General features: G+C 43.1%; 1 protein-coding gene across 3 annotated transcripts in view; it reads right to left on the reverse strand.

The window, feature by feature from the left end:
- Window positions 1–25,919, reverse strand: part of DPF1 (double PHD fingers 1) — a 232,378-nt gene that overhangs the window by 40,779 nt on the left and 165,680 nt on the right. For 2 of the 3 annotated variants that reach the window (XM_089659437.1, XM_089659438.1), the window contains exon 8: window positions 19,973–20,023. The exons of the other annotated variant lie outside the window; for it this stretch is intronic. In XM_089659437.1, coding sequence (XP_089515563.1) covers window positions 19,973–20,023 — 51 coding nt within the window. The remainder of the gene's footprint in view (window positions 1–19,972; window positions 20,024–25,919) is intronic. 3 annotated transcript variants of the gene reach the window in all.

Genomic DNA, 25,919 nt, shown 5'->3' on the forward strand with positions numbered 1-25,919 from the left:
TGCTACTCTGTTGGATGATGTGCACCTCTTGCCTTTGATAGTACTGTGGGTACGCTTACCGTTATCATGAAAATTCAAAATATAGCGGGACCACAACGCTTTATTTAGAGAAAAAGGAATGCAGTGAAGAACGGTGGCTAACCTCGGCCAATCAAAAATAACCTTGCCTTGGCATTTACATTCTGCTACTCTGTTGGATGATGCATACCTCTTGCCTTTGATTGTACTATGGGTACACTTACCATTATCATGCACTGTAAAAATGTAGAGGGACTATAACTTATAAAGGAACCATAAAAAGATAGAGGGACCATAACGCTTTATTTAGAGAAAAAGGAACGCTGTGATGTATGGTGGCTAACCTTGGCCAATCAGAAATAACCTTGTCCTGGTGATTCTGCTACTCTGATGGATGATGTATACCTCTTGCCTTTGATTGTACTGTGGGTACATTTACCAGTATCATGTACTGTAAAAAGGTAGAGGGACCATAACTTATAGAGGGTCCATAATGCTTTATTTAGAGAAAAAAGAATGCAGTGATGTACGATCGCTAACCTTGGCCAATCAGAAATAACCTTGGCCTGGCATTTACATTCTGCTGCTCTGTTGGATGATGCATACCTCTTGCCTTTGATTGTACTATGGGTACAGTTACCATGCTTATTAACTGTAAAAATAAAGAGGAACCACGAAATTATACAGGGTCCACGAAATTATAGAAGAACCATAACGCTTTACTTAGTGGAAAAAGGAATGCAGTGTTGTACGGTGGCTAACCTCGGCCAATCAGAAATAACCTTGTCCTGGCATTTACATTCTGCTACTCTGTTGGATGAAGAGTCCCTGTTGCCTTTGATTGTACTATGGGTACACTTACCAGTGTCATGCACTGTAAAAATGTAGAGGGACCATAAATTATAGAGGGACCATAATGCTTTATTTAGAGAAAAAGGAACGCAGTGATGAACGATGGCTAACCTTGGCCAATCAGAAATAACCTTGTCCTGGCATTTATTTTCTGTTACTCTGTTGGATGATGCATACCTCTTGCCTTTGATTGTACTATGGCACAGCGACCATTACTTTTCACTGTAAAAATCTCACTGTTCTATTCATTCTTTGTTCTGATAAGTCTCAGCTCTGTGACTTTCTTGCAGTAAAGATTTGTCTATTTTTTTTTTTTTTTTTTTTTTGCATTCACATGGCTTCTCTCCAAGATCTGTTATTTTGGCCTTGGCTGTGTTTATTGAGCTTGGCTACCTGTAACTGATGCGATCACCGGATTAGCTGATCTGCTTGTCTTCCAGACCCACGCTCACCACAGACGTCTCACCAGGATCCTGACCCCGTTTGATTACTTTGTTGCATTGTTTGTAATTCTTCAGTGTAATCCGTAGTGGAAATTCTGCCATTTTGACCCCATTTATATAAAGGACACCGATCACAATATAGAAATTTGGGCTGCTGCTGCTAAACTTCTTCTGAAGATGCAACTTTCCTGGCTGTCAAGGGTGTCAAGACTTTAAGCCACTGACCTGGAACAAGCATTCAGCCAGTAAAGTCAGAACTCTAAGTCCTACATACTTAACAAGTAAGGAGTCCAATGCTTTACCTTTACAGACATTTCTTTCCCATGAGAGGTACTCTTTAATTAAGGTTTCCTCATACAGCTGTTAGCTATTGTGCACCGTTATGTTTTCCTGTGCTAATACTGACTTTATAGTTTTACATGGTTTGCACTACACAGTTGGAGAGCTGATTGCTGCCTCTTTGTACATATGTAATTACAAACTATACACTGAAACAATATTACCAATGCTTATTAGCAGAAATGTGCCCTTTGGGTACAGAAGAGTCCATGACAATGAGTGCAATTTGCAGTGTGCTGAAATTGAGAGAGGACGACATATAATGATAGGGCTTATACTGTGCCTTAGATGGAGAAAGGATACATGTGGACTATATAACATACAGCAGAGTGTTCAGCTTGGAGGCATGTTGTGTATAGCATGTACAGCACAGTGCACAGAAAGGAGAGCTCTGCAGTAAGGCATGTACAGCACAGTGTACAGAGTCAAGCAGTGTGCAGTACAGAAAAGAGAGCACAGTGTACGAAATGAGGCAGTGTGTGGTATAAACAAGACAGCACAGTGTACAGAGTTAATCGGTGTGCAGCACAAAAGAGACAGCACAGTGTACAGAGTGAAGCCATGTTTAGTAGAGAAGAGACAGCACAGTGTACAGAGTGAAGCCGTGTGCAGTATAGAAGAGACAGCACAGTGTACAGTGTGAAGCCATGTTTAGTAGAGAAGAGACAGCACAGTGTACAGAGTGAAGCCATGTTTAGTATAGGGCAGGGGTGGGCAAATGTGGCCTTCCAGCTGCTGTAGAACTACAAGTCCCATGAGGCATTGCAAAACTGACAGTTACAAAAATGACTCCCAAAGGCAGAGGCATGATGGGACTTGTAGTTCACAAACAGCTGGAGGGCCACAGTTGCCCACCCCTGGTATAAGGGATATAGCACAGTGTGCAGAGTGAAGTAGTGTGCAGTATAGAACAGACAGCACAGTGTGCAGTATAGAAGAGACAGCACAGTGTGCAGTATGAGGTTGTGTGCAGTATTGAATGTCTAGCACAGTGCCTCAGCCGCCAGGACCCAGCGAGCGATAGCCTGGAATCCCCCTGATTTCACCCACTGAAGCAAGAAGAGCAACAGGAAAGCACACCAGGCACCAGGTACAGTGCATTGTGGTGTCCAGTGTGTTACAGTGTACGGTGCATTGAGGTGTCCAGTGAGTTAGGTATACAGTGCATTGCGGTGTCCAGTGCGTTACAGTGTACAGTGCATTGTGGTGTCCAGTGTGTTACAGAGTACAGTGCATTAGGGTGTCCAGTGCATTGAGGTGTCCAGTGCATTACAGTGTACAGTGCATTGCGGTGTCCAGTGTGTTACAGAGTACAGTGCATTAGGATGTCCAGTGCATTACAGTGTACAGTGCATTGCGGTGTCCAGTGTGTTACAGAGTACAGTGCATTAGGGTGTCCAGTGCATTACAGTGTACAGTGCATTGTGGTGTCCAGTGTGTTACAGTGTACAGTGCATTGTGGTGTCCAGTGTGTTACAGTGTACAGTGCATTGTGGTGTCCAGTGTGTTACAGTGTACAGTGCATTGTGGTGTCCAGTGTGTTACAGTGTACAGTGCATTGTGGTGTCCAGTGTGTTACAGAGTACAGTGCATTGTGGTGTCCAGTGTGTTACAGTGTACAGTGCATTGCGGTGTCCAGTGTGTTACAGTGTACAGTGCATTAGGGTGTCCAGTGCGTTACAGTGTACAGTGCATTGTGGTGTCCAGTGCGTTACAGTGTACAGTGCATTGCGGTGTCCAGTGCGTTACAGAGTACAGTGCATTGTGGTGTCCAGTGCGTTACAGTGTACAGTGCATTGCGGTGTCCAGTGCATAACAGAGTACAGTGCATTGTGGTGTCCAGTGCGTTACAGAGTACAGTGCATTGCGGTGTCCAGTGCGTTACAGAGTACAGTGCATTGTGGTGTCCAGTGCGTTACAGTGTACAGTGCATTGCGGTGTCCAGTGCATAACAGAGTACAGTTCATTGTGGTGTCCAGTGTGTTACAGTGTACAGTGCATTTTAAATATTGTATTGTTTTTCCTGTTTTTTTGCACTACAAATAACATATGTGCGGTGTTCATAGGAATTTGATCATATTGTTTTCAAACTATAGTCCGGCCCCCCAACAGTGTGAAGGTCAGTGAACTGGCCCCCCGTTTGAAAAGTTTGAGGACCCCTGGTGTACAGAGTGGAGGGGTAGGGAGTACTGAACACATCAGTATGCAGACTGAAATGGCGTGTATATAGGAACATATTATACCTATGCAGGAATTTCAGCTGGACCATGATTAGTGTCCTGGGACTCATTTCCAGGGACAGATCTGCTAATTTTCGGACTGTAACAAAGGAACAACCGCCAACTATGGGTGTCCAGCCACATCTAACCCACGGGTAGACAGGATTAATAAGTGACTGACATCTAGGCTAGGGCTGAACATTGCTGTGCTCCTGTGTCATACACTATCCCTAAGACCTCATCATATCCTCATACACTGTATCTACTTTTCAGCAAGCCCTGATGAAGACCGGGATGTATGACCCCCTGAAACGCTTTGGATTTACTACTCACCTAATGTGAAGGAGTCGAACATTTCGGTGTATCACTTCAATTCCAGATCTACGTATCTCAGTTATATGGAAGACTTCATGATCAGCTGTCACTCACTTCCATCCCCGAAGCTAGTCCATACCATTTCTGCAGCTTGTTCCACTACTTTCCCACACAGGGCATTCTCTATTGGCATTACTTAGGGGATACTCTGTCCCTCCAAGGATGGAAAGTTCTCTCTCTCTTTTCATATACCAGGTGAGATTCTTTGTTAAGACACCAGTTAATGTGACCGTATGTTTGTTAACCTGTTTATTTGAGCTCGCCTAGGGAATACTCTATTGTGCTTCTATACAATGTACACCCTTTTGGTATATTGGGTGTTTTTTCATCCTTTCTCTTTTATAGTTTACCAACTGACTTTACTGCATGGGATGATGGCTCCTGTTCATACCAGCCTACCATCCATTTCTCAGTATATCTAGATAATGATATTCCTCCCCTTATGTTTTCAGGATTCTTCTTCCTTAGACAGTATCAAGTAACACAGGCACTGACCACTGACCTTCTTATGATATTATTTTGTGATGACTTGAGATTAAGGGGGGATATGATCACCATGTATAATACATAAGGGGGGATATGATCTCCATGTATAATACATAAGGGGGGATATGATCTCCATGTATAATACATAAGGGGGGATATGATCTCCATGTATAATACATAAGGGGGATATGATCTCCATGTATAATACATAAGGGGGGATATGATCTCCATGTATAATACATAAGGGGGATATGATCTCCATGTATAATACATAAGGGGGATATGATCACCATGTATAATACATAAGGGGGGATATGATCTCCATGTATAATACATAAGGGGGGATATGATCTCCATGTATAATACATAAGGGGGGATATGATCACCATGTATAATACATAAGGGGGGATATGATCTCCATGTATAATACATAAGGGGGATATGATCTCCATGTATAATACATAAGGGGGATATGATCTCCATGTATAATACATAAGGGGGGATATGATCACCATGTATAATACATAAGGGGGGATATGATCTCCATGTATAATACATAAGGGGGGATATGATCTCCATGTATAATACATAAGGGGGGATATGATCTCCATGTATAATACATAAGGGGGGATATGATCACCATGTATAATACATAAGGGGGGATATGATCTCCATGTATAATACATAAGGGGGGATATGATCACCATGTATAATACATAAGGGGGGATATGATCACCATGTATAATACATAAGGGGGGATATGATCTCCATGTATAATACATAAGGGGGGATATGGGCAGCACAGTGGCTAAATGGTTAGCACTTCCGCCTGGCAGTACTAGGGTCGCTGGTTCGAATCCCAGCCATGGCACCCCCTGCCTGGAGTTTGCATGTTCTCCCTGTGCCTGCGTGGGTTTCCTCCGGGTACTCCGGTTTCCTCCCACACTCCAAAGACATGCTGGTAGGTTAATTGGATCCTGGTTAAATTGGCCCTTGTATATGAATGTTAGGGAGCTTAGATTGTACGCCCCTTGAGGGTTAGGGACTGATGTGAATCTACAATATATATGTAAAGTGCTGCGTAAATTGACGGCGCTATATAAGTACCTGAAATAAATAAATAATATGATCTCCATGTATAATACATAAGGGGGGATATGATCTCCATTTATAAGACATAAGGGGGGATATGATCTCCATTTATAAGACATAAGGGGGGATATGATCTCCATGTATAATACATAAGGGGGGGATATGATCCCCATGTATAATACATAAGGGGGGATATGATCTCCATTTATAAGACATAAGGGGGGATATGATCTCCATGTATAATACATAAGGGGGATATGATCTCCATGTATAAATACATAAGGGGGGATATGATCTCCATTTATAATACATAAGGGGGGATATGATCTCCATGTATAATACATAAGGGGGGATATGATCTCCATGTATAATACACAAGGGGGGATATGATCTCCATGTATAAATACATCAGTGGTTCATATAGTGAACGCGGTGTAGAGCTATTCACTCTGAGGTCATCACAGAGGACAGGTTGGCACTCTTTACGTCTGGAGGTAAAGAAATTTAATCTCCAAACACGGAAAGGTTTCTTCACAGTAAGAGCTGTGAAAATGTGGAATAGACTCGCTCAAGTGTTGGTTCTGGCCAGCTCAGTGGATTGCTTTAAAAAAGTCCTGGATTCTTTCCTAGATACACAGAATATAACTGGATACTAACAATTATAGGTAAAGTTGATCCAGGGAATATCCGATTGCCTCTCAGGGGATCAAGAAGGAATGTCCCCTGCAGTAGCGAATTGGATCATGCTTTGCTGGGGGTTTTTTTTCCTTCCTCTGGATCAACTGTGGGTATAGGATTATAACTTTTTTTTTTCTTTATGGTTGAACTAGATGGACTTTTGTCTTTTTTCAGCCACACTAACTATGTTACTGCAGTAAGGTTGTGATATAATTTAAGTTGATGTGTAAAGAGCCCTCCCCCCTTTTTTTTTAATTGGTCATTATAATATATAGAAATATCATTTCTTTTTTTGAGATGGTGTCTTTGGCGTGATTTGCCAATGTGGGGGACCCTAGTGTGAGTTTTCCGTGGCTCGTCCCATCTGGGGTTTTCAGCACGTTTTTTTCATCTGTTGGTATCAATAGATAGACATCTAGGCAATTGTATTCCCTGGTGGCTCCATACAGATCAATCTACACTCTGTACGGTATGTAATTAGTATGTATGCAATGGAAATGATTTCAATATCCATATGGAATCTTGTTTTTTTTCATTTACTGTTACACATTGTATTTTAGAAGGGTAATCCATGTCATCACTTCTCTGCAGCTTACCCCTGCTGAAAGAATGTGAGATGTTCTGAAACGCTTTGGGTATCTTGCTATTTTTGCAGAATCCGTCAATCCAAGGGAGGATGTGTACTCATATGTTCTGTATCAAAATGTGTAAGATGTACTCAGCCACTGAGTTTTAATTTTTCTTGTCTCTCTATTGTAATGTATGTATGTATGTATGTAATGTTTTAACATTTTTTTTAATAAAACAATTTTTTATACATATGTGGAAGTTGCCTAAAAAGTCCCACATATTGTTTCTGGGGACCATCTACCTACATACTATCATGGGATGTTGGCAACAATTACGTGATTCCTGAGGTGACTACACAATCCCACACACAGAGTTTGGTGGACCTTAATTTACCCAAGAATCAACTCCCAGGCTCAGGACTAACTCTTGCCCACCATGTACCTAGAAGCCCTTTTACTTGAAATATCCCCATCACACGTTCCTAGTAGTGGCCTAGAGCAGTGGCCTCCAAACTGTGGCCCAAGGGCCAGTTGTGGCCTTTTGCTTGCTTTTGTCTGGCCCTTGAGGCACTATTCCTTCTATTGACACCAATGATGATTCACTATTCCTTTCACTGACACCAACAGTGGGATATTATTCCTCCCATTAACACCAATGATGGTGCACTATTCCTCCCACTGATACCAATGATGGAACACTATTCCTCCCACTGATACCAATGATGGGGCACTATTCCTCCCACTAATACCAATGATGGGACACTATTCCTCCCACTGATACCAATGATGGGGCACTATTCCTCCCACTGACACCAATGATGGGACACTATTCTTCCCATTAATACCAATGATGGAGCACTATTCCTCCTATTGATACCAATGATGGGGCACTATTCTTCCCATTAATACCAATGATGGAACACTATTCCTCCCACTGATAACGATGATGGATCACTGTTCTTTCCATTAATACCAAAGATGGATCACTATTCCTTCCACTAATACCAATGATGGATCACTATTCTTCCCATTAATACCAATGATGGATCACTATTCCTTTCATTAATACCAATGATGGATCACTATTCTTCCCATTAATACCAATGACGGATCACTGTTCTTCCCAAATTATACCAATGATGGATCACTATTCCTTCCACTAATACCAATGATAGGGCACTATTCTTCCCATTAATACCAATGATGGATCACTATTCCTCCCACTAATACCAATGATGGATCACTGTTCCTCCCATTAATACCAAAGATGGATCACTATTCTTCCCATTAATACCAATGATGGGGCACTATTCCTCCCACTAATACCAATGATGGGGCACTATTCTTCCAATTTATACCAATGATGGATCACTATTCCTTCCACTAATACCAATGATAGGGCACTATTCTTCCCATTAATACCAATGATGGATCACTATTCCTCCCACTAATACCAATGATGGATCACTGTTCCTCCCATTAATACCAAAGATGGATCACTATTCTTCCCATTAATACCAATGATGGGGCACTATTCCTCCCACTAATACCAATGATGGGGCACTATTCTTCCAATTTATACCAATGATGGATCACTATTCCTTCCACTAATACCAATGATGGATCACTATTTTTCCCACTAATACCAATGATGGATCACTGTTCCTCCCATTAATACCAAAGATGGATCACTATTCTTCCCATTAATACCAATGATGGGGCACTATTCCTCCCACTAATACCAATGATGGGGCACTATTCTTCCAATTTATACCAATGATGGATCACTATTCCTTCCACTAATACCAATGATGGATCACTATTTTTCCCACTAATACCAATGATGGATCACTATTCTTCCCATTAATACCAATGATGGATCACTATTCTTCCTATTAATACCAATGATGGATCACTATTCTTCCCATTAATACCAATGATGGATCACTATTCTTCCCATTAATACCAAAGATGGATCACTATTCTTCCCATTAATACCAATGATGGATCACTATTCCTCCCACTAATACCAATGACGGATCACTATTCCTCCCACTAATACCAATGATGGATCACTATTCCTCCCACTAATACCAATGATGGATCACTATTCTTCCCATTAATACCAATGATGGATCACTATTCTTCCCATTAATACCAATGATGGATCACTATTCCTCCCACTAATAGCAATGATGGGGCACCATTCCTCCTCCTACTGACCACATTTTTTTAAATCCCACTGATGACCAAGCCTGAGGTATTGTGGACTCCCATTGATGCTAGGACATTTTTTACTTTCACTGGCCACAGTCTGGTCCCCCTAAAGTCTGAAAAGCGGTAAAATTACCCTTTGTTTAGGAAGTTTGAAGACCCCTGGCCTACAGTAAGGGGGTGCAATAACAACTGCCAGCTGGCAAACCAGTATCAGCCAAATAAGCCTGTCACCTGCACAACTTGGATCCCCAGAATATCATCCAAATGCTTATTAATGCAATTCAATCACAAACAGTATTGGTGCAACATTTCAAGATCAAGCAGGACCCCTTTCCGGCATGTGATTTGTTTATGATGTGATCATTTAGGCATTTACTAAGAAAGGGTGGCTTGTACAGGCACAATCACCTACCTGTACATCCTGGCTTTCTTTTGGGTCCTCGTGCGTATCCAGGAAGACTGTGCTGTCATTCACAAGCCGATCAGCAGGTCCTGACCGATGATTTTTGGCCGGGACCCGCTGATCGGCTCGGCAAATGACAGAAGAGAGCCATGTGTTAGTAAACAACACAGAGCTCTCTTCAGACATCAGCGATGTGCCATTTTTTTTTCCCTGACAAAGCAGGGAGAAAAAAACGGCACATTGCTTAGTAAAACACCACACAGTAAATTCACTAAACATTGTTATGCACACATTTAACCCCTTGATCGCCCTAGATGTTAACCCCTTCCCAGCCAGTGTCATTAGTACAGTGACAGTGAATAGTATTATCATTGATTACTGTATTGGTGTCACTGGAGAAGTCAGTGGCATTCAGTTCTCACCCAGTGTCAGTTAATGTCAGATTGCCAGCCGCACTATGGCTGTCCCACTATAAGTTGCTGATCACAGCCATTACTAGTTTAAAATAAATAAATAATGAGATAAATAAATAAATATAATTTGCTGTATATATACCATAGTTTGTACACGCTATAGGTTTCACGCAAACCAATCAAGATAAACGTACTGGGATTCTTTTTTTTTACCAAAGACACGTAGCTGAATACATTTTGGCCAAAGTTTATGAAGAAAATAATTTTTTTTATTGAATATTTTATAGCAGAAGGTAGAAATTTTCAAAACTTTGGGTCTTTTTCTCTTTATATCGCAAAAAATAAAAAAACCCAGTGGTGATCAAATACCACCAAAAGAAAACTATTTGTGTGAAAAAAATGATATATATTTTGTTTGTGTACATCATTGCATGACTGTGCAATCGCCAGTTAAAGAAGCACAGTGCCGAAACTGCAAAAAATGGCCTGGTCATGAAGGAGGTAAAATCTTAAAAGTGGTTAATAAATGTTTGGACGATATTCTGAAAATCCACACCATGCCAGCGACAGTTGCCCTGGTAGGTACTGCTGTTGGGTGGATAATGACCCATGTAGGCATATAATGACATACTACACATAGAAGAAAGTATTATATAATAAAGCAGAACAGTCTCATCATTTATCAAATCATGCATATATATTTTACAGAGTTTACCTTATGCAAAATTTTCTTCCTTTAGCAAAACAAGCTTAAAATATGTAAATCCAACATTTCATATTCCTGATATGTGCCTGCTGTACCATGTACTTGTATGAAAGAGTATCTTGTTCTCTTTGTATTACTTCCTGTGTGTGAAATCCCTGGTGTTCCTGACAGTCCCTCTGCTCTCCCATAAAAAAACAAAAACAAAAAAACTGACCACACTAGGCATGAGAGCACAGCGTGGTCAGTTCTCTAGCTGTTCTGGGAACTCAGCCTGCACTGCTCCAATGATCAGACTTGTCCTGACACTCCCCCCCCCCCCCCCAAGTACAGTCATTCCCTGAGATCAAGGTGAGGGTTTACATATACTTGGTGCTGGCGCATCCCGGTCCTTTAAGAGTTTCAGAAGCTGAAAGGCGGGGCGGGGTTTTAGGGTCATGTAACCGCCACGATTCGCAGTCATGGCGGTCACATGATCGGAAAAGGTCCCGATCGAAAAGGGAGTAGCGGACATATGTGCTGGGAGCGCGTAGGGCGCGCGCTCTCAGCACATATGTATTTTTTAATTGCACACAAATATGCGGCCACTCGGCGTCAAAGCCCAGAAGCCGCAGATTTGCGTGCAATTGGCATCAAGGGGTTAAAGCAGAATCAAACCTCAAAATATACTCACCTTCACTTTCCAGCGATGCGACGGTTACATTCCTCACCAGCTGCTGTCATCTTCTCCCCGGTTACTTCCGAGTGCTGAGTTTGTGACCTTTCAATTGACTAACGGGGGAATGACGTCATCCCGTGCATGTGCATGAGAGTCAGAAATTCTGGCGTAGCCGGAGTGTGTCGGGAATGCACACAGAACTGCGTATGCGAACTTCATTGTGCATTCAACGGAAGATTGAGCAGGCAGGTAACTGTGTGTTACTGCAGAAGAGACATAGCATGTCTCTTCTACAATAAAGAGCTGTTTGCTCTCAGTTTTTCCAAGTTAAAATGGTTCTAAAGGTTCAGGGTTTTTTACCTTCATGAATTCTATGCATGAAGGTAAAAAACCTGGGTGCAGCCCCCCCCCCCTTATACTTACCTGAGCCCCATTCCGATCCAGCAATGTGCATGACATGACAGCAGTGGCTCTCCTGGGTCTCTGTCCTTATTGGCTTACACAGCAGCGGGAGCCATTGGCTGTCAATCACAGCCAGTGAGCCAATGAGGAGTGGGGGTGGAGCTGAGCAGTTTCGTGTGTGAATGGAGACACAGAGCGTGGCTCAGGAGCGAGCCTGCTCGAGCGCCTCCATAGGAAGAGGCTTGCTACTGAGGGCACTCAGAAAGTGGAAGGAGCCAGGACCCAAAAAGAAGAGGATAGGGGCTGCTCTGTGCAAAACCATTACACAGAGCAGGTAAGTATAACATGTTTGTTATTTAAAAACAACATTTCCTTTAGAATTACTTTATGTGTAGTTCCACTTTAACCCTTTATACAGACATTGGGGTTAATTTACTAAAACTGGAAAGTGTAAAATTTGGTGCAGTTCTGCATGGGAGCCAATCAGCTTCTAACTTCAGCTTGTTCACTTAAGCTTTGACAAAAAAAAAAAAAAATAGAAGCTGATTGGTTTCCAAGCAGAGCTGCACCTGAATTTGTACTCTCCAGTTTTAGTACAACCCCCATATTGTCTGCAGCATGATGAACTCTGGGGTGGGTCTTGAGGAGCGCCCTGTAGACATGTTCATGACACTCAGAGGTCAAATTGAGATTTTTGTTGAATAAAGGTATCAGATAAAGCCGACGCATTATTGGGGGAAACGCCTCCTCCTTCCTCAGGACTTCAAAAGATATGATTGGACTCGCAATGAGCTACAAAAAGGAGACCTATGGTGGGACTTGATCCAGACTGTCAAACCTGGTCATACTGCCAACACTGAAAAAGGGGGAGGCATTTCCCCTAAAACACGGTGGCATTATCTGATACCTTTATTCAATAAAAATCTCAATGTGACCTCTAAGCGTTACTAACTTTTGTAGTGGGTGCTCCTCCAATACCCACCCCAGAGTTTGTCATCTACTGAACATTCAATACCCACCCGAGAGTTTGTCATCTACTGAGCCGTTCGATTCCCACCCCAGAGTTTGTCATTTACTGATCATTCAATACCCACCCCAGAGTTTGTCATCTACTGAACATTCAATACCCACCCGAGAGTTTGTCATCTACTGAGCATTCAATACCCACCCCAGAGTTTGATATCTACTAAGCGTTCAATACCCACCCCAGAGTTTGTCATCTACTGAGCCGTTCAATACCCACCCCAGAGTTTGTCATCTACTAGGTGTTCAATACCTATCCCAGAGTTTGTCATCTACTGAGCCGTTCAATACCCACCCCAGAGTTTGTCATCTACTGAGCATTCAATACCCACCCCAGAGTTTGTCATCTACTGAACATTCAATACCCACCTCAGAGTTTGTCATCTACTGAGCGTTTAATACCCACCCCAAAGTTTGTCATCTACTGAGCCGTTCAATACCCACCCCAGAGTTTGTCATCTACTGAACATTCAATACCCACCCAAGAGTTTGTCATCTACTGAGCATTCAATACCCACCCCAGAGTTTGGCATCTACTGAACATTCAATACCCACCCCAGAGTTTGGCATCTACTGAGCATTCAATACCCACCCCAGAGTTTGTCATCTATTAAGCGTTCAATTCCCACCCCAGAGTTTGTCATCTACTGAGCGTTCAATACCCACCTCAGAGTTTGTCATCTACTGAGCGTTTAATACCCACCCCAGAGTTTGTCATCTACTGAGCCGTTCAATACCCACCCCAGAGTTTGTCATCTACTGAGCATTCAATACCCACCCCAGAGTTTGTCATCTACTGAACATTCAATACCCACCTCAGAGTTTGTCATCTACTGAGCGTTTAATACCCACCCCAAAGTTTGTCATCTACTGAGCCGTTCAATACCCACCCCAGAGTTTGTCATCTACTGAACATTCAATACCCACCCGAGAGTTTGTCATCTACTGAGCATTCAATACCCACCCCAGAGTTTGGCATCTACTGAACATTCAATACCCACCCCAGAGTTTGGCATCTACTGAGCATTCAATACCCACCCCAGAGTTTGTCATCTACTGAGCATTCAATACCCACCCCAGAGTTTGATATCTACTAAGCGTTCAATACCCACCCCAGAGTTTGTCATCTACTGAGCCGTTCAATACCCACCCCAGAGTTTGTCATCTACTAGGTGTTCAATACCTATCCCAGAGTTTGTCATCTACTGAGCCGTTCAATACCCACCCCAGAGTTTGTCATCTACTGAGCATTCAATACCCACCCCAGAGTTTGTCATCTACTGAACATTCAATACCCACCTCAGAGTTTGTCATCTACTGAGCGTTTAATACCCACCCCAAAGTTTGTCATCTACTGAGCCGTTCAATACCCACCCCAGAGTTTGTCATCTACTGAACATTCAATACCCACCCAAGAGTTTGTCATCTACTGAGCATTCAATACCCACCCCAGAGTTTGGCATCTACTGAACATTCAATACCCACCCCAGAGTTTGGCATCTACTGAGCATTCAATACCCACCCCAGAGTTTGTCATCTATTAAGCGTTCAATTCCCACCCCAGAGTTTGTCATCTACTGAGCGTTCAATACCCACCTCAGAGTTTGTCATCTACTGAGCGTTTAATACCCACCCCAGAGTTTGTCATCTACTGAGCCGTTCAATACCCACCCCAGAGTTTGTCATCTACTGAGCATTCAATACCCACCCCAGAGTTTGTCATCTACTGAACATTCAATACCCACCTCAGAGTTTGTCATCTACTGAGCGTTTAATACCCACCCCAAAGTTTGTCATCTACTGAGCCGTTCAATACCCACCCCAGAGTTTGTCATCTACTGAACATTCAATACCCACCCGAGAGTTTGTCATCTACTGAGCATTCAATACCCACCCCAGAGTTTGGCATCTACTGAACATTCAATACCCACCCCAGAGTTTGGCATCTACTGAGCATTCAATACCCACCCCAGAGTTTGTCATCTACTGAACATTCAATACCCACCTCAGAGTTTGTCATCTACTGAGCGTTTAATACCCACCCCAAAGTTTGTCATCTACTGAGCCGTTCAATACCCACCCCAGAGTTTGTCATCTACTGAACATTCAATACCCACCCGAGAGTTTGTCATCTACTGAGCATTCAATACCCACCCCAGAGTTTGGCATCTACTGAACATTCAATACCCACCCCAGAGTTTGGCATCTACTGAGCATTCAATACCCACCCCAGAGTTTGTCATCTATTAAGCGTTCAATTCCCACCCCAGAGTTTGTCATCTACTGAGCGTTCAATACCCACCTCAGAGTTTGTCATCTACTGAGCGTTTAATACCCACCCCAGAGTTTGTCATCTACTGAGCCGTTCAATACCCACCCCAGAGTTTGTCATCTACTGAGCATTCAATGCCCACCCCAGAGTTTGTCATCTACTGAGCATTCAATACCCACCCCAGAGTTTGGCATCTACTGAACATTCAATACCCACCCCAGAGTTTGGCATCTACTGAGCATTCAATACCCACCCCAGAGTTTGTCATCTATTAAGCGTTCAATTCCCACCCCAGAGTTTGTCATCTACTGAGCGTTCAATACCCACCTCAGAGTTTGTCATCTACTGAGCGTTTAATACCCACCCCAGAGTTTGTCATCTACTGAGCCGTTCAATACCCACCCCAGAGTTTGTCATCTACTGAGCATTCAATACCCACCCCAGAGTTTGTCATCTACTGAACATTCAATACCCACCTCAGAGTTTGTCATCTACTGAGCGTTTAATACCCACCCCAAAGTTTGTCATCTACTGAGCCGTTCAATACCCACCCCAGAGTTTGTCATCTACTGAACATTCAATACCCACCCGAGAGTTTGTCATCTACTGAGCATTCAATACCCACCCCAGAGTTTGGCATCTACTGAACATTCAATACCCACCCCAGAGTTTGGCATCTACTGAGCATTCAATACCCACCCCAGAGTTTGTCATCTACTGAACATTCAATACCCACCTCAGAGTTTGTCACCTACTGAGCGTTTAATACCCACCCCAAAGTTTGTCATCTACTGAGCCGTTCAATACCCACCCCAGAGTTTGTCATCTACTGAACATTCAATACCCACCCGAGAGTTTGTCATCTACTGAGCATTCAATACCCACCCCAGAGTTTGGCATCTACTGAACATTCAATACCCACCCCAGAGTTTGGCATCTACTGAGCATTCAATACCCACCCCAGAGTTTGTCATCTATTAAGCGTTCAATTCCCACCCCAGAGTTTGTCATCTACTGAGCGTTCAATACCCACCTCAGAGTTTGTCATCTACTGAGCGTTTAATACCCACCCCAGAGTTTGTCATCTACTGAGCCGTTCAATACCCACCCCAGAGTTTGTCATCTACTGAGCATTCAATGCCCACCCCAGAGTTTGTCATCTATCAGTGGCAGCAGCCCAGGACCAGAACAAGGTCCATTGACACTACACCTTCATGGTACATCAGCCCCGTCAAAGGAGGAATGACTTGTATGCTATATCCAACACTATGAAGACTCTGCTTGTATTAATCCCACCTACACATCAGTTGCAGCAAAACCAAGGGATATATATGCTTTCTCCTCCTGCAATCAGAATACTCACGTATTGTACACTGTACCTGAATGGTCCTTAGTTGATAGCTCATTAGTACCTTAGTACTCATTAGTTTGATAAGCTATTAATAGTGCAATGACTGTCCACATCTTAGCATGGGGCACCTGAATCACTTGAAGGTGTAGACCAGCAGCCATAGGTACTGTCACATTCTTGTCACTCTACAGACTGATCAGTCCTCCCCTCAGGCCCTGATAACTACTTGGCTGTGCTACATGGCAAAAGACAATTGCAGGTACTAGGATCTTTTATCCATTATTTCAGAAGCTGGTCCTATAAACACATATTTTGATGAGACTATCGTTTTTCCTAACTGCATTATAGTTGCCACAGTTCCTCTTAAAACATTAAAAAAAGTCCCATGTATCCAAATGAAAGGTCAATCATTTAACATGTTCTTGGTTAAACCCGATTGTTTTGAAACAATACGATTCTCCAGGCTACCGATTCAGAGAAGCCAAGGCTGTGCCAATCACAGAGCCCCCTCCATTCTGCCCCCACACACATCAATTTCGCACAGTTACTTTTTATTTGAATTTCACTGCTCATCATATCTAGGAAAATGTTCCTTCAATGGCGCCGCACATGTGCTGTTTCAGTTTTGATTCAATCCATATTATAATACAAATTATGATGCTTTTTTTTAAAAAAAAAAAAATTCCATGTAGGCTGAAACAAATTTTCGAGAGGGTGAAGCAACTACAATCTGTAAAGGTGCACTTTTCCTTTTTTTCGCATAATACTAGATTTTACAGGTTGAAATGTTAAAGCAGAACTCTGGAGATTAGACAAAATCTACCCTTACATTGCCCCCCCCCACTGCAAGGGTTAAATGCTCATGTAGTCTATGGGTGCAGGGATAAAGGTGTATTTATAACCTTACTCCTGACTCTGATATGTTTCCTCAATCCAGGCAATCAGTCCCCTGAAGAGTCCTCTCTAAGCACAGTTGCATGAGCACTTCCTTGCATACAATGCAGAGTGAATAGCTGCACAGAGTGTGATGACGCCGAGAGACTGCCCACAGCACAGAGATGGAGGACATTGCTAGAGCCTGCTGCACTGAGGGGTAGAATAAGTAATACACCTCACCCCTGCACCCCTAAACTAAACAAGCATTTGACCTTTACAGTGCATGGGGGGGGGACTGCAAAGATATAGTTTGTCTCATTACCAGAGATCAGCTTCAAAACAAATACCTTTTATAGAAAGAATTAAAAAGATAAACATCTTTTTATAAAAAATATTTAAAAAATCTTTTTGCAAAGCAATCAAACAGTAGAAATAAAACAGCTTTTGTTCGTTCGGAACTGGTTCGGCTCCAAACCTGGAAGTCAGCTGTCATTCTTGGTTCAATAACCTACAAGGTTCCTCACCCCACAGTTTATGTTACATAGGGGCAAGGATGCTTGTGACACCACTGACCTATAATAGCCACAATGCCAAGTTAGGTCAATGTCATTGACCTAGTATGGTCATGTGGCCATATTGAGTCAATGATGTCACAAGCATCCCCACCCCTTTGTAATGTTAGCTATGGGACCAGGATGCTGCTTTTTCCAGCTCATTATCCTAGCACTGACAGCTAACTTCCGAGTTTGGAAGTTAGTACCTTTTATTACCAGGTTGATACAAATACTAAGTAAAGTTGTTGATGGAAAGCTGAAATACTAAGATCCTGTATAATAATAATATGGTTTTGCAGCAAGGATATTGAATAGTAGAGCTATTGAGGTGAAGAACAAAATTTTGTTATGACCCCTTTGAAGAGATGACAGGTCACTAAATAATAGAGGAGAAATTGAGGTGGGGATTCTCATAACATCACTTCACTACTATGGCTACATGGCCATACTAGGCCATACTAAACCTAAAATGACCATGTGGCCATAGTAGGTCAGTGATCAGTGATGTCACAGATATCACCACTCCATTGTAATGTCAGCAGCTGGAATCTCCCACCCACAGCTCTGTGGCCCGGCTATGACAGCTAACATCTAACATCCAGGTTTGGACAAACTTGGGTTTAGAATAAACCCAACCCAGGCCCATCAATAGTTACTATGTAGATATAAATTGTGGTGGAAATACTCAGCAAAGTTGTTAATGGAAGGTAAACACTAATATATGTTTTTGCAGCATGGATATTACTCTCTCTCCTAGCAGATCTATTGAGGCTAAGATGAAAAATCACTTATTACCCACTTAAGGAAATGACAGGTCACTATATGGTACGGAAGAAATTGAGGTGGGGATTCTCATGACGTCACTGCCCTAGTATTTATACCTTCCATCAACAACTGTGCTCAGTATTTTCCACTACAATTATATCTACCTGCTAATATCTAGTGATGGGCTTGGGTTCAGTCCAAACCGAAGTTTGTCTGAACCTCGAAGTAAGCTGTCATTGCTAGGCTAATGAGATGCAGGCAGGAGATTTCTGGTCCCATAGATGTGGAGATGCTTGTGACATTGACTCAATATGGCCAATTGACCATAGAAGGTCAATGTCACTGACGTAGTATGACCAAGTAGCCATATTAGGTCAATGATTTCATGAACATCACCATTCTATTGTAATGTCAGCTGCAGGGTGATGCCATCTCCCATCTGCAAATCCTTAGCCCAGTAATGACAGCTAACTTCACACAAACTTGGGTTTGGACTAAACCCAAGCCCATCACTAGTTATTGCCAGGTAGATATAAATTGTGCTGGAAAATAGTAAAGTTGTTGATGGAAGGTATAAATACTAATATAAGGTTTTGAGGGGATGACAAGTCACTATATGATATGGGAGAAATTGAGATTTTCATGACATCATTGCCTCAAGCTACATGGTCATAATAGGTCAATGATCTAGTATGATCATGTGGCCATACTGGGCCAATGATGTCACGAACATCACAGCTCCATTGTAATGTCAGCTGCAGGATGGGGAAAATCCTGCAGTCATTGGCAATGACAGCTAACGTCCGGGTTTAGAAGAACTTTGTTACTTCTGAACTAGCTCATTGCTAGTTATTACCAGATAGATAATACCCTGCAACAGAAAATACTCCGTAAAGTTGTTGATGGAAGGTATAGATGCTAATATATGTTTTTGCAGGATAGATTTCGCTGTCTCTCCTAGAAGAACTATCAAGGTGGAGATCAAAATTTTCTTATGACCAATTTGAGGAGATGACAGGTGGCTATATGTTAGGGGAGGGATGGAGGGAAGAGATGCAGATGTGGTGGTTGGGTGGGTGATCATCTGGAGTCTACAGAGGTGGTAGATCTAGCAGGTATGGATACAGACAGTAAGGTCAAGGGCCGGGCGGGATGATTTCCTTTAAACAATCCACTTAAACAATATGGAATCAATCAGACCACAGTAGTCGGGGTGTTTACTTTGTTATATATTGGGCACTGTGTATGCCTGTATCCTCCTCACCTGTATGTCGAGGCTGCATCTCAGGCACCCAGTTCAGCTCTCTGTAGAAGTCTGGAGGGGGAAGAAAGAGATCAGAATTGCAGTAGTCACACAGCGGGGTACCAAGGGGTTAAGTGGGAGGTGTGATTATTTTAGGGAAGCTGAGAGGGAGGGGTGGGGGGGGGGATTGTCATCACCCAAACTGATAACCTACCCCTGTCACTCCTCTGTTTCCATAGCAACTGTCTGCATCCGAGGGGCCGCCAAAACATGCAGCATGGATTTAATATATCTCTGCCTGATTTATTGTTTCAATTAGAGAAACAGACGTAGAAATGGGGGATGGTAGGCAATATGCTTATACACAGAGCAGAGACGCCTACCCAATGCACAGAGTTCTACTGAAAACTAGGCTTCTAATGCCGAGTCTTCTGTACAGGCCGGAACTGGCAACACGCCGTGTTCTGTAGAAGATTCAACTGTCCTCCTGATTCACATTATTATATCCACAGTGCAACCACCAAGATAATGCCTTGGCCACCCCAAAAAAGTTCCTATAGTCCGGAATGCATTCATCTCACAACTACAGAGCGTTCCTAAAATTCCAATAGCGATCATTTTCTTTTTACAAAAACCTAAATGGCTTCCTATTTCCCCCTTTTATCCTCATAGAGAACCAAAACGCTGCTTTCATTCTCAGTATCCTATGTAGAAGCCATGACCTGTGTGTAAAGGCTACATTCACACCGGCGATTAGGACCGCCGCCAATTGTAGCAGCAGGAATGGGATTCCCTCTGCGGCTCTCAGCATCTAGATGCGGCCACTGGCCCTGTTCACTATAATGACAGGTCACCAGCGGCAACATCTATCTGCGGCTCGCTGCACAGCCAGCGACTACCTGTGGTGATTGCTGCTGGATGCACACGAAGTGCACTGAGCAGCGACCACAGCCGGTAATCAATGGCTCCGCAGACAGCCACGAACAGCTGGGGCCACCGGCGACCTATTATTAGCCCTCATGCACACGGGGGCATTTTGATAACACTGGTAACATTAGCTGTGTAAAGTCACGTTAAAAACGTAAGTTCTTCAGCTTTTTTTAGTGTTTTTGCATTATCGTTTAGCGGTGTTTTTCCGCATTTGCGGTTTTTAGTGTTTTTTTTTACCACAGAAAAATTTTTTTTTGCTCAAAAATCCTCCAAAAACACCGGTTTGAGGCGGTTTACTGCGTTTTGCAGCTTTAGAGCATTTTTACAGCTAAAAAACATCTCTAGAAAGCCACTAGTCCTGTTTTTTTTCCAGCCAAAAAACGTCCCTGCCAAAAAACGTTGATTCCAGTCTATGTGTGCATGGACACATAGGATAACATGCTGGGGGGTTTACTGGCTGTAGAAAAAAACATTAAAAACAAAAACAGCCACTGTAAAAACCAGGGGCGGACTGACCATTTGGAAACTCGGGTACTGCCCAAGGGCCCAGGGTCAGTAGGGGGCCCCATGAGATTGCCATGGTACCTTTTTCATAGGCTTTTTTTGAGTTAGGGGGCAAGGACACAGGGGCCCCATGATTCCCTATTGCCCGGGGGCCCCATGAGTTGTCAGTCCGCCCCTGGTAAAAAACATTCAGTGTGCATGAGGACTGACAATGAACGGGGACGGCAGCTGCACCTAGCCGCTGAGAGTCATAGCAAGAATCAGAAGATTCCTGCTGCTACTATTTGCACCGGCCCTAATCGCTGGTGTGAATGTAGCCTCATGCAGGCCATAGATGGGTCGAAAACCGGCCGGTTTTTAAAAAAAAAAAAAACGAAAAATCGGTTGTTCAATCGGCCGATGTTACCACCATTGGTAAAAAAAAAAATCGGCTGATTTTCGTCCCGTCTACGGCTGGCAAATATAATAGTGGAGTGTCCCTGCAGAGAGCTCCACTATTATATTTGACATTTAAAAGTATAGCAAAGTTGCAACATTGTATCTATTTGTATCCATTTCAGATACAGATGTTTCTATTTGGATACAAATAGATACAATGTTGCAACCGCAATACTTGTAAATGTCAAATCTAATAGCGGAGCTCTCTGCAGGGACACTCCACTATTCTATTTGACATTTAAAAGTATTGCGGTTGCAACATTGTATCTATTTGTATCCGAATAGAAACATCTGTATCCGAAATGGATACAAATAGATACAGATGTTCTTCTTTTTCTTTGTCTTCATCTTTTTCTTCTTCTGTATCTTCTTCTTGCAGGTCACGGCTCATGCACATTTTTTTAATCGGTAAAAAGATCAGCCGATTTGCCCATCATTGGCGTGAAAATCAGCAGATCTACAAAATCGGCCGTTTTTTTTCCAACATAACCGATCAAAAAAATTTGTGTCAAAATCACAAAAAACGGCTGACAAATTCACCAACTAACGATCCGAAAATCGGCCGATTATTCTTTTGGACGAATTTTCAGACAATTTTTGACCCATCTATGGCCTGCATTAGGCTTTTTTCACAAATGCGGAGGAGGGGGCTTAGTAAAACCAGGGGGTTGAGCCGTGGTTTTACCACCCCCCTGTACATACAGCTACTCACGGCTGTACACATGCCACGGCCGCACTTCTGTGCTTCACAGCAAAACCTGAACAGCATGTCGCTTTCAGCGGGTGGTGCCGCCGCTGAACACAGCTAATGCAGTTCTATGGGGATACAATACACAGGAAATCAGGCAGCAAAAAAGCAACATATGGCTTCCCTACCGCCATCTCTGAAAAGCGATCTGAGTATGGATTGCTTGTTAAACGAGCCCTAACACTCAATTTTCTATAGAGACCTCTTCTCACTCACTCTATCTAAAACAAAACACAAGAAAGGCTATAGATACCCTTTGAGGCTAGGTTCACACATATTCAGATTGCGCTTGATGCATTTTCCCGATGCATTGCATTTTTGCACAAGTTTTTTTACATGTGTTTAATGCATTTTTTATGCAATTTGCACTTTTTTGGGATGTGTTTAATTATGCGGGGGGAGGGGGGGTGTCTGCTGTCATGCAGGACACGCATCAAAAACGCAAGTACATGCGTTTTGCACGCATTTTTGATGTGATTCCATTGACGTTCATAACACGCAAAATGCAATGTGCTGCAGGAAAAAAAGTTCAAAACACACAGATGTGAACTAGATCCATAGGTAATCATGTTAAATGCACTGCAGAGAGTTTCTGCAAACTAGAAAACGCACTGAAATCCACATAAGTGTGAACCTAGGGAAAGTGAAAAAAAAAAGAGTTGATCCTGCCAGAAACCAATACTGTCCTGTGTACTCTGCCTTGTTATCATACGTATTCTGATCACCCTACCCTGTGAACAGAAGAGAAAAAGGGGAAGGTGTTCTGCAGTCCTAAAAACTTCTGGCCCTGGGGTGACAATGCTCCTTTACAGATACAGTACAGTGAGTAAGCATTGCCACCTTAAGACAGGAAGTGTGTTATTGGCAGGCTTACCAGGTGAAATTAAAGGAATTGAAGGCTCAAAAAGAGAAAACTAATGCAGCCACCACATCTTAGGACTGGTAAGCTAAGCTATATTAAATACACTGCTCAAAAAAATTAAAGGAAGACTTTGAAAACACAGAAGATTTTGAAAACACAGCAGCTCTCAAAGGGGAAAAAATCTCCTGCTGGATATTTAAACTGATATGGACTGGGTAATGTGTTAGGAACGTAAGAATGCCCCATCGTTTGATGGAAATGAAAATTATCAACCTACAGATTTCAAAGATACTCCAAATAAGTGATAAAATGATGCAGTAGGTTATTCCATTTTGCTGAAATTTCATTGCAGCAACTCAAAATGGTACTCAGTAGTTTGTATGGCCCCCACGTGTTTGTATGCATGCCTGACAACATTGGGGCATGCTCCTAATGAGACGACGGATGGTGTCATCACTGAGCTCCAGGACAGTCTGAGGTGCAACCTGGCGGTGTCAGAGGGACTGAAACATGATATCCCAGAGGTGTTCTATTGGATTTAGGTCAGGCAAGCATAGGGGCCATTCAATGGTATCAATTCCTTCATCCTCCAGGAACTGCCTGCATACTCTCGCCACATGAGGCTGGGCATTGTTGTGCACCAGGAGGAACCCAGGACCCACTGCACCAGCGTAGGGTCTGACAATGGGTCCAAGGACTTCATCCCGATACCTAATGGCAGTCAGGGTTCCATTGTCTAGCCTGTAGAGGTCTGTGTGTCCCTCCATGGATATGCCTCCCCAGACCATGACTGACCCAACACCAAAATGGTCATGCTGAGCGATGTTACAGGCAGCATAATGTTCTCCACGGCTTCTCCAGACCCTTTCATGTCTGTCACATGTGCTCAGGGTGAACCTGCTATCATCTGTGAAAAGCACAGGGTGCCAGTGGTGGACCTGACAATTCTGGTGTTCAATGGCAAATGCAAATCCAGTTCTATGGTGCTGGGCATCGAGCACAGGGCCCACTAGAGGACGTCGGGCCCTCAGGCCAACCTCATGAAGTCTGTTTCTGATTGTTTGGTCGGAGACATTCACACCAGTGGCCTGCTGGAGGTCATTTTGTAGGACTCTGGCAGTGCTCATCCTGCTCCTCCTTGCACAAAAGGAGTAGATACTGGTCCTGCTGATGGTTTAAGGACCTTCTATGGCTCTGTCCAGCTCTCCTAGAGTAACTGCTTGTCTCCTGGAATCTCCTCCATACTCTTGAGACTGTGCTGGGAGACACAGCAAACCTTCTGGCAATGGCATGTATTGATGTGCTATCCTGGAGGAGTTGGACTGCCTGTGCAACCTCTGTAGGGTCCAGGTATCGCCTCATGCTACCAGTAGTGACACTGAACCTAGCCAAATGCAAAACTCATGCAAAACAGTCAGAAAAGATAAGTAGGGAAAAAAATGTCAGTGTCCTCCACCTGTAAAATCATTCCTGTTTTGGGGGTTGTCTCATTGTTGCCCATCTAGTGCACCTGTTGTTAATTTCATTAACACCAAAGCAGCTGAAACTGATTACCACCCCCCTCTGCTACTTAACTGACCAGATCAATATCCCAGGAGTTTAATTGATTTGATGATATACTGTGATTAAAAAGTGTTTCTTTATTTTTTTGAGCAGTGTATATGTTCTTCAGATACTCTTCAACTGACCACCTAGTACTAAGTGTATATAAAGACTTCCAACTGTCCCCTAATAAACTGATAATTAATAATTACCAAAAGTAATGCAAAAGCGGGCATAACCTTTTATGAAACCAAAGGTGTAACACTACTTAGTGTTGCGCACCAACAAACTTCTGACAGTAGTGCAAAGAAGTTAAGCATCAAACAAATCAATAGAGTGCCCATAATTCAAACATAAAGTTCAATAACCCCTTAATGCCGATACCTCCCAGCCCTTTAAGGGGTTTCTGATGCCGGGAGGCGGGGGTAGGTTTATGATCATGTGACCGCCATGATTGGCTGTCATAACGGCCACAAGATCGGAAAGCTCCTGATCGAAAGTAGCACCGGTAACTGTGCCGGGAGTACGCAGGGCGTACGCGCATGGTACAGATTTGTTTACATTTTGGTACGCAAGTATGCAGCCTCCTGGCATCAAGGCCCTCCCGCCGAGAGGCGACATATTTGTGTACTCTGGACGTGAAGAGGTTAAAGTGTTGCTAAACCCAGGACCCCGCATCCACTATATCCGCTCTCCCCGGATCCTGCATTCACTATATACGGTCTCCCAGGACCCTGCATTCACTATATACGCTCTCCCCGGACCTTGCATTCACTATATCTGGTCTCCCCGGACCCTGCATTCACTATATCCGGTCTCCCAGGACCCTGCATTCACTATATCAGGTCTCCCCGGACCCTGCATTCACTATATCCGCTCTCCCCGGACCCTGCATTCACTATATCCGCTCTCCCCAGACCCTGCATTCACTATATCTGGTCTCC

This window comes from Staurois parvus, unplaced genomic scaffold (genome assembly GCF_062004578.1).
Source record: "Staurois parvus isolate SC_StPar_1 unplaced genomic scaffold, SC_StPar_1.0 ptg001157l, whole genome shotgun sequence".
NCBI classification, from domain to species: Eukaryota; Metazoa; Chordata; class Amphibia; order Anura; family Ranidae; genus Staurois; species Staurois parvus.